This window comes from Sprattus sprattus, assembly GCF_963457725.1.
Source record: "Sprattus sprattus genome assembly, chromosome: 18".
In the NCBI taxonomy this organism is placed as follows: Eukaryota; Metazoa; Chordata; class Actinopteri; order Clupeiformes; family Clupeidae; genus Sprattus; species Sprattus sprattus.
Genome location: NC_137916.1, coordinates 10,038,675 through 10,047,469, shown reverse-complemented (window position 1 = coordinate 10,047,469; position 8,795 = coordinate 10,038,675). Strand labels below are relative to the sequence as shown.

At 40.7% G+C, this 8,795-nt stretch overlaps 1 protein-coding gene across 1 annotated transcript; it reads right to left on the bottom strand.

The window, feature by feature from the left end:
- Nucleotides 1-2,308: 2,308 nt before the first annotated feature.
- tom1 (target of myb1 membrane trafficking protein) lies at nucleotides 2,309-8,497 on the bottom strand (the record flags this gene model as incomplete). The annotated part of the gene is made up of 15 exons (XM_080856742.1): nucleotides 2,309-2,439; nucleotides 2,560-2,599; nucleotides 2,845-2,904; nucleotides 3,907-3,967; nucleotides 4,124-4,184; nucleotides 4,285-4,408; nucleotides 4,518-4,557; nucleotides 4,727-4,860; nucleotides 5,067-5,183; nucleotides 5,958-6,116; nucleotides 6,230-6,364; nucleotides 6,581-6,730; nucleotides 6,898-6,976; nucleotides 7,159-7,243; nucleotides 8,446-8,497. 15 exons carry the CDS (start codon nucleotides 8,495-8,497, stop codon nucleotides 2,342-2,344), a joined length of 1,395 nt encoding a protein of 464 aa, XP_080712868.1. The 3' UTR covers nucleotides 2,309-2,341.
- Between the last annotated feature and the right edge of the window lie 298 nt (nucleotides 8,498-8,795).

Here is an 8,795-nt window from a genome sequence, read left to right as displayed (position 1 = left end):
TCAGACACACACCACGCAAGACAACGTACAGCGTTGATGAGGCGTGGTTTAACGTGAAAACGTGACGTAAAATAGGATATGTAACATTCGTGGGCGTAACAAAATCAACCAATGAAATCCGTCGGGTGTATCTGATTGTCTGCTTATGCCAATACTAATGCCCAACAATGAGTTAAGTAAACATGACTGCAAAGTCTCACACTGAAATTGAATGTGACTTGAAAATACGCGATAACATACAGCAAGACACTCGTGGCCTTCAAATAACCTCCGAGGCATTAAAATGAGGAAGTTTCGCCACTGAGGAATGAAATGTTGAAATATTTTACAGTAACAGGCAGCAAAAAGGCTTACGGGGGACAATTTCATTTCCATGGAGATTTTTTCAGAATTTGTGCCAACCATCTGCCTAGCCCTCTCTCCACAGAGGACATGACTACTCACTGTGTAAAGTCAAAGTGTAATCTTTGCACCTAAACCCCCCCCCCCAAAACTTTCATTGCATGCCACCTTTTGACAATGAGAAAAAACCTTGTCGCAAAGACTGAGATGCTCATAGCCTATTAGGTTACCTGTTTTAATAATTTAATAATAATAAAAACATTCTACATGAACTGGTAACAAAAACACAGATGTCCATCAGCATTATATAAAACATTTCAATTTGATCAGAGCACTGCCATACTTAATTTGACCAGTAGAAAGTAGTTCACGTTGTTTTTTTTTTAAACCCATAAGCCTGCTCCCCCACTTTGGGAACCACTGTCCTAAACCGTAGGTGATGCCACTGCTGACTGGCTCCTGGCCATTTAAACAATAGCCTACTGTGACAGCTGACAAGAGCCAGCCACTATACTACAGAATAGCTCAAAGACCCACAATGGCCCATGTTTACATAATAGCAGCCGAATGGCAATACAAGTCTCCAAGTTCAACACAATGCTTCTGTAAAATGAGGCCTATACTAATAGTATTCACACCATCATCATCATCATCATCAGTATTCATTCATGATGCTTTAAGATAGCTTAATTAGCAATTGATCCTTCTTGCATTTTTATTTCTTACATTTGATTCTTTAGGACTTTATCTTTCAACCCTGATGAATACCCAGACTCACCTGTCTGAGTGAAGATTAAAGTTGTCCCATCTGTAAGTGTTGAACAGTGTATTGCTCCTCCGTATTTGCATTCCTTTCACTGGTAAACTTCTATAGTGCTTTGTGAGATAACCAATGCTTCACAAATCTGAAGAACTGAAAGCAAGTAACTGCAACAGATTTCATCAGAATTTTAATATTTCATCTTACCGTACCATATACATACGTACACATAGCACATGTGAAAAATACAGTGTTCTGTCATTTAGTACAGTTATCAGCTACATTGCATCAGTGCGGAAAAGAACTCAGTGACACAACAGTTTTTCTGTGGCTAAAAATAAGCTGACCTAATGCAGGTTGAGCTAAGTATGTCCCCTTAATACGCCTGACGTGTCTAAAGGTGAGACTGCCATGATTAATGACTTTGTTTTACACAAGCTAAAATGTGATTCAGGAAAGTATTTATTCTTACTTGCAATGGTCGCTCATAAAATACATGTTTTCACTTTAATTTACAGGTGTAGTGTTTCCATTTAATTAAGTCTGAAAAATATTCACTTCCTTTATATTATCACGTCAATAGAGTGCAAGTGCATGAGAAATATGTACAATTCAAGGAGTAAAGGTAGTACACAGTTTGTGCTTTTGTAACCTTTAAAACTAGTAAATGACATGCTGGCTAACACTTGTTTTTCTATAAAATGTTAATATACAAAAATATTAAAAGACTAAAACTTTGAGTTCAAAGTAATACAGTTCACACCTGAATGTATCTGGAATAAAATAGTAAGGTAAGGACAGGGGGGTGAGTTCAGAAAGTAAAAGCATGCCCAAGACAACCACCTCATTGTGCTAATTAGCATAATTAGCCTAACCTGGATGTAGAGGTAAGGGTTAATATCTAAAGTAAAGGGTTTAAGCCTTCACTAAAGGGTTAGAGCCAAGAGACAATACTCAGTGTTAATAGAGAAATGTAAATGAATGCAACCTGAAACCAAATTAAATAAATAAAGCAGCTGATACGAAGGTGGGGCATGGCTAGAGTTATCTAGTTCTTAAACCTGAAATTTTCCTCCACGCAGTTCTGAAATGACTGCCTGTGGGTGTTTGAAGTTACTTGGCTGCCCACTGTTTGCCATGGATGAGGGTCATGTTAAGTAACCGTTCTCAGAGCAGCCTTTGAGTTTGTCCTTTGAAGGGTTGTATCTAATGATACACTGGTGAAAAGTACTTTGTAGATCAGCAATTATGCTGTGAATTGCTTGGGTCTTGTGATGCCCTCACTGAAGGAAGGCGGTCTGCTGCTTTCGCCCTTTCTGCCAGAAACCTGTCGAACTCTGAAGGAGATATACGGAATTAAAAAGATAGAAATGCAGACAAACACACAGAATGATATAATGTGAAACACACAGCCCAGTGTCTGACACAAATAGAAATGTATAAACTATTTTACAAACCTTCACTGGTTACTCCTTCAGTGTCTCCCATGTCCTCTTCCTGCAACATTTCACATACGACGAAACAAGGACAAATATTCCTGTTTATAGTTTTTACCTTATGAACACTTTGGCAAAACATATTTCCTCAGATATGAAATCAGTTATTGTAAGGAATAAATTGATGAATTGCCACACAGTCAAAAACATCAGATCACAGAGAAAGAGAACACATAAAATACAAAAGGAAAATACAGAGAGAAATGTTGTCAAGGTGATGATAAAGAGATGGACAGACTGACTTACATCTTCAAACTCAAGCCATTGCTCAATGTCATCCATTACTGAGGCCTGATTGAGAGGAATCTATCAGAGATAGAGGGACAAAAATATGTCATTGGTTAGCAATTAGTCAATGCTGACTGTATAACCACCAGATAATCTTTTTCCAGAAATCGATGTGATTTTTAGAGAAAAGTCCTCAAACCCATTCCACACCCACAACAGTCTCCTAGAGATCACAGAACAGCCTCCCAACAACCATAGAACAGGCTGTCATAGATCAAAGAACAGCCTCTCATAGACCATAGAACAGGCTGGCATAGATCAAATTATCTTTAAGAGATGGAAGAGAGTCTTAACCACCAAAACCTATTCAGAACATGCAGAAGCCTGAGGTTATCCACACACCAGTCTCCAGGTGAAGGAGAGAAGCGTGCATGGGAAAAAAAGACATGTCCCTTGAAAAGAGCTTGCTTTGATTCTAAAAGAGATGTATGCCAATGAGCCCCAAAGCAAAGGGTTCATTGGGTTGGCAGAGGGTAGCAAGAAGCACACAAGCATTGCCTCATAGGCCAGAAGCACACAAGTATTGCATCACAGGCCAGTCAGACCCACCATTCCCTTTTCCATCATCCAGGCAAACTGTGGAGAGGAGCTGAGGGGGGTGGAGTCTTGGCTGTCAGTCTTCACATGCCGCCAGTGAGAGCATTTTCACACATACAAATAATGTAGTAGGGTACAGCAAACATGTGTGTATGGATCCAAAATGATCAGGTGAAACAAAGCTTTTAAATGATACTGTTATGGAATATTGACACATTCAGCACATTCACAACAAGACCGAGATTAGCTGCGAGATATTAGCTGCGATATGGTTGTTTCCATAGACAACACGTCTGATACATCTCTACTTGGTATAAAATGCCAATATCAGCTGATTGAGGGTGTTTCAGGGTGTTGTACTAACTAAGAACAGAGTAGGCTTGTGCTGTATGCAGGTTCAAGGTTAGGGTGAGATATCAAGTCCAAGTAGGAAAGCTCCTTTCAAAAAGGTAGGCAGGGGGAAGAGGGATGACAAATACTGACCGTTCCACTGTTTTGCCGTACACTGTTAGAAGCCCCAACTGCAGAGTTGACAAGGTGGTCACTGAAACACATGCAAGAGTTCCCCCACTTATGTATGAATGTTTTAACTAGTGATTCTTCATGAGCATACACACTATGTATTCTCTTTCCATTTCTGTGCTTATATCTTCTACCACTTCGATGATAATAACACTTGGTTATATCTTAAAGACTTTACCTGTTTATCTGTTGGATTGCCGAGTGATTCTGCTTCTGAGCTGATTTCATGTCTTCTGTATCTACAGAGGAGGCCCAATACACCAATATTGTAAAAGGCCCTAATTCTGACACTGAACACAAGGTCATAGTGTATGAAATTATTTATTAAAGGGCACTTACGAAGATCTGCCATTTGGCTGGAAAGACTGCTGATTGGGGGCTGTCTGCATGGCTTGAGTTCAGATGTACCAACTGACTGGTTAGAGGATGGGCTGATGTCTTTGAGGTTAGCATAGGTGGGGCACTAAGGGTTTTATAAGACACATGAATAAAGCTTTTAACAGCAGGCAAAACATGAGTTACAACACCACACACGCAGACTATGATGTGGAGTGTGTGGATTCTCTCCTTACCTGCCGAGGGGAGTCTGATTGTGTGTAAAGTCTCTCAAACCTAAACAGAAAAACATAAATTAATGAACTATTCTCCCCTATACCCACTGGCACTATTATGACCGTAATGCTTGATTTATACTTATTGGAAAGTTGCGCCGTCATAAGTATAAATAAAGCTTAAGGGTGAATTTGTTATCTCCTGAAACTAGTAAAACCCTGTGGGAAACCTCTTGTATCTTGTGAAGGTGGTGTTGATTTCATCGTTGGTGACCAGAAGCTCCTCAATCAACTTTTCCTCTGAGATCCGGGGGATCAGCTCCACAAGCTTGTCCTGCATGTCTTTACATGTCCCATACAACTGCTGGAGATAGGGAAACACAGACAGGAAGTCAGAGATGCTTCACCAAATATAGTTTCAGGAAAACATAAATTAACATATCCCACAATGTGAATCAAATGATAATATTAAACATAAGGAGATAACACACATCTCTTAGTATAAAATGTGTGTACATTGATAATGTTAATTATTTGGTTTGCTGAAGCCTGCCGGAAAGGAGGTCTCACCTGCAGCAACTCTTTATCGGACAGCTGAGCACAGCCTGGGTGCATCTGAGTCATCATGTCCGCCATGACAGTCAGGTTCCCCCTCACCACCTGGACATCTGACCTCAACCTCTTTAGCTGAAAGATGAGAAATAAAATACAAAACGTCCACAACAGATTTGACAACTGCCAGTCTACTAAATAATATTTCTTCAATAACTTCATAGAGAAATAATATCAATTAAAAATAGATAATCTCAAAGGTTAACGCTTAATTAATTGCAAAACCACAGCTAGCGTCAGTCTGCATGTTACTTCATGTAGTCATTCTCTTGTGCTGACGCCCAACTCCCTTAAGTATCTTTTAACCAGCAAACTATTTTAGGATGTAAACATGGCAAGCAGAGGTGTCACCCTTGAAACAAGGTGGAGTTCTGTTTGCTCCTTTGTTCCTTTGTAGTCACAGGACTAAGCTTAACAGCCACCAGCTGCTACAGCAAGAAAATAATTGTGCAGCCATGGATCACCAAACTGTCTTTTTATGTCTGTTATAATCACCACAGAGCCATTTTTGCATCATGAAAGCTGAAAGGAAATGTGTGTGTGTGTGTGTGGGGGGGGGGGGGGGGGGGGGGGGGGGGGGTGTGCAATTGTCAGTACAATGAATGACTAAAATACTGTCCTGTGCAGATGCAAAGGAAAACAACTGTCCATTACAGAAAGGCAAACAGGAGACCTTGAAAAATGAGGATATAAAGGAACAAAATAACGGATGCTAATGTTGACAAGGGCAGATTCCTTCATTTCATTAGTCCCATCTAGCCAGTCTACTCATCCCCTGCATCAAAATGGAGGTTCATTACAAAAATACAAACCAGGAACAATAAGACCCATAGTAAGCATTTTACAAACCTGCTGAGGTGAGAGTACGAGGGGATCATCTGGGTTTTGGTTCTGTGGAGGCTGAGGCTGAGTCTGGGGTGGCTGAGGATGGTTTGGTGTCTTGGATGACGGCTTTGGAGACTGGGGTACAGAACACATGGTGACAGGAGGGAGGGGATCTGCCATACTCTGGTGGTAGAGGGAGAGAAACAGTGTTTGTAAGCATATAGACTGCTGAAAAGTATGAGCTCAGAATGCCCTGGATGATAAATCATGTGTGCCATGAGTATGTAGTAGCCTACCCTACTAGGGGTGAGGATAGGGGGGAGAGCATCCAGGTCACTGTTGGGGAACTCCAGGCCTTTCCTCCTGAGGTCTTCATAAACAGAAACCACACCCGTCAAGTCGGGGGAGCTGCGGAATGCATCCGCCCACGCCTGTGGCACAGAGATATACAGTAAGGCCACAGTTCAGACTCACACCCTGGAGAGACTCACACCCTGAAGAGACACACACACCCATAAATGCATGCCTGATGAAAATATATTGCAGACTTTTAAAAACACCACAGGGCCCCAACAAACACGCACAGAGCATGTCTCGCAGATCTCCAGGCATGAGAGCACCTGTTGACTGACTTAAAGTGTACTTGCCTGTATGAGGCTGAGTACACGGTCCTGCATCACCAAAGGAGGATTGTTCCTGGGCAAAATGGCTCGGACCAGAACCCCTTCTATAAACTCTCGGGTCGACACCAGAACATGGAATCTGTGACCACAGTTCTTCACACATGCCTCCAGTACCTGTCACCATACAAAGGACACTAAAGCATTAGCTCTATTCATCCTCAATGGGCATACAAAATAGATATTGTAAAAAGGCACATCATTTAAAACACAAAATGAGATGTTGATATAATAGGGGAACTAAAAAAGAGAGGAAACAGAGAGAAGTGTGATGATGCACTTACTGTTAAAGCCAGGGTGACTTCTTTGAAGTTCTTATTTCCCACAATCCTCTTTTTAATTGCCCTAACCGCATCTCTGGGTCTTAAGAAAAAAAGGCAAAATATATAATGATGATAACATAAGCATCAATTGCTTTACAGTACATCTGTGCCAACAGTGCTGTTAGCTTATAATATATCTATAATATATTTGTAGTCACAACAACACAAAATACCAATAGTGCATGGTTATTGTGAGGCGTCTGACACTAACTGGTGACATACCCCTCTTCTGTTTCATTGACGATGTCACAGATCTCCATATTGAGGGCCCAATCTTCTGATGGTAATGTTGGGCTGGTAGCATGCTCTATGGAGAAAACATTAGCACAAAGAGGAAGAACACACTTTTAATTGGGTACTTTGATACTTGGATCAAGCATTTATAAAATACAGGCTTGCACACAACTGTGGCATTATTGTTTATGGACTGTGGCAGGGGGGCCGCAGTTTTGTGAATATGAGCTTCAGTCAACATTATTGTGGTATGAAGTTACCATGACAGATACAAACAACCTTTGGAAAGTTCTGGAGCCTTCTGTTCTGATATAATACAAGTAGATTAAAATTAAATTCAACCGTGACTATGCCAAGGCTACACCTACTTTGCACACAGAACACAACAGGGCTCTAACTGACCATATTCGGTGCCCAAATCAGGCTTTTGGATAGTGCTTATCTGTCTGCAGTTTAAATCCCTCTTTGTTAGCCTAACCTCGTCTCGTATTTTATGCCACGTTCATGTGACAGTCAGCTGCTTTTGCTATTTTGGCACACATTAATTATGGTAAATTAAATGTTATTCAATTCATTCATATGGTGAAGAGGGGTGTGGAAGGTATGCAGCGTCGATAGAATGCACTAGTTTGACCATCCTGCTTCTTCAATCTTCTTCAGAACACCCCAAAACAACCTATTTCTCAACTACACGTCTTCCCGAAATAGTAAAATTTACTAAACCAAAGCAATTACATTGACAAAATCTCAAACCATTATCAACCCATTGGCTTATCTTTTATCTTTTGAATTATCAGCGTAGCATCATTCTTCTAGCATAGCATACAACTCTACAACTAGGTCACAGCTTACACTTTGTATACATGGGCTATAGGAAGTTCATGCAAGTTTTAGCCTCTGCTCCCACCTATCACCAGCCAAAAGAATACCCCTTTCACCAATCGAGTCAAAGATTAAGAAAAGTAAGACCCGCCTCCGTATTTGGATAGCATACCGAAGGTGTCAGTCCAACCGTAATCATATGTTATACTGTCAATCTTGATCAATTAATTAGGTACATTTCACACGGTTCAAGAAGTGCATATGTCTAACGATCTAGACGTTTCTTTATTCGTATCAACTAAGGATCTATTTGGAGTTTCTCGCCAGCACTAGCATCCTAAAAAAATCATTCGAATGTAACAATGGTAAACTGGTATAGCTATGTGGGATCATTGTAGTTGCCAACTTAGGTTTAGCTAGTTAGTTTAATAGTTTTGAAAATATCATAGTTACCTATTTGCTGACCCACTGGTGTGGAAAAAGGATTACCGGTTAAAAACTCCATATCTTTGCCGGTCCGGACACCAGTGTCCTCGCTTCGTTCTGCGATGCACAGTCTTTATTCAGGAGGGAGTTCAGGCGGCGTTGAAGAACGCCAATTTAACCCGGTTACGTCACCTGTTAAAGGGAAAGTTTCTCGTACGATGGAATTAAAATTATTCGTAAACCTTTGCTTTTCACACTCACGAAAGGAGATACATTGCCTATTTTAAACGTTTCGATAGAAGACTACTTATTAAAAGTATGCCGGAATTCTCGTGAGGGGATTATCCTGGTATACACTTGTTGAATGAAAACCCTAA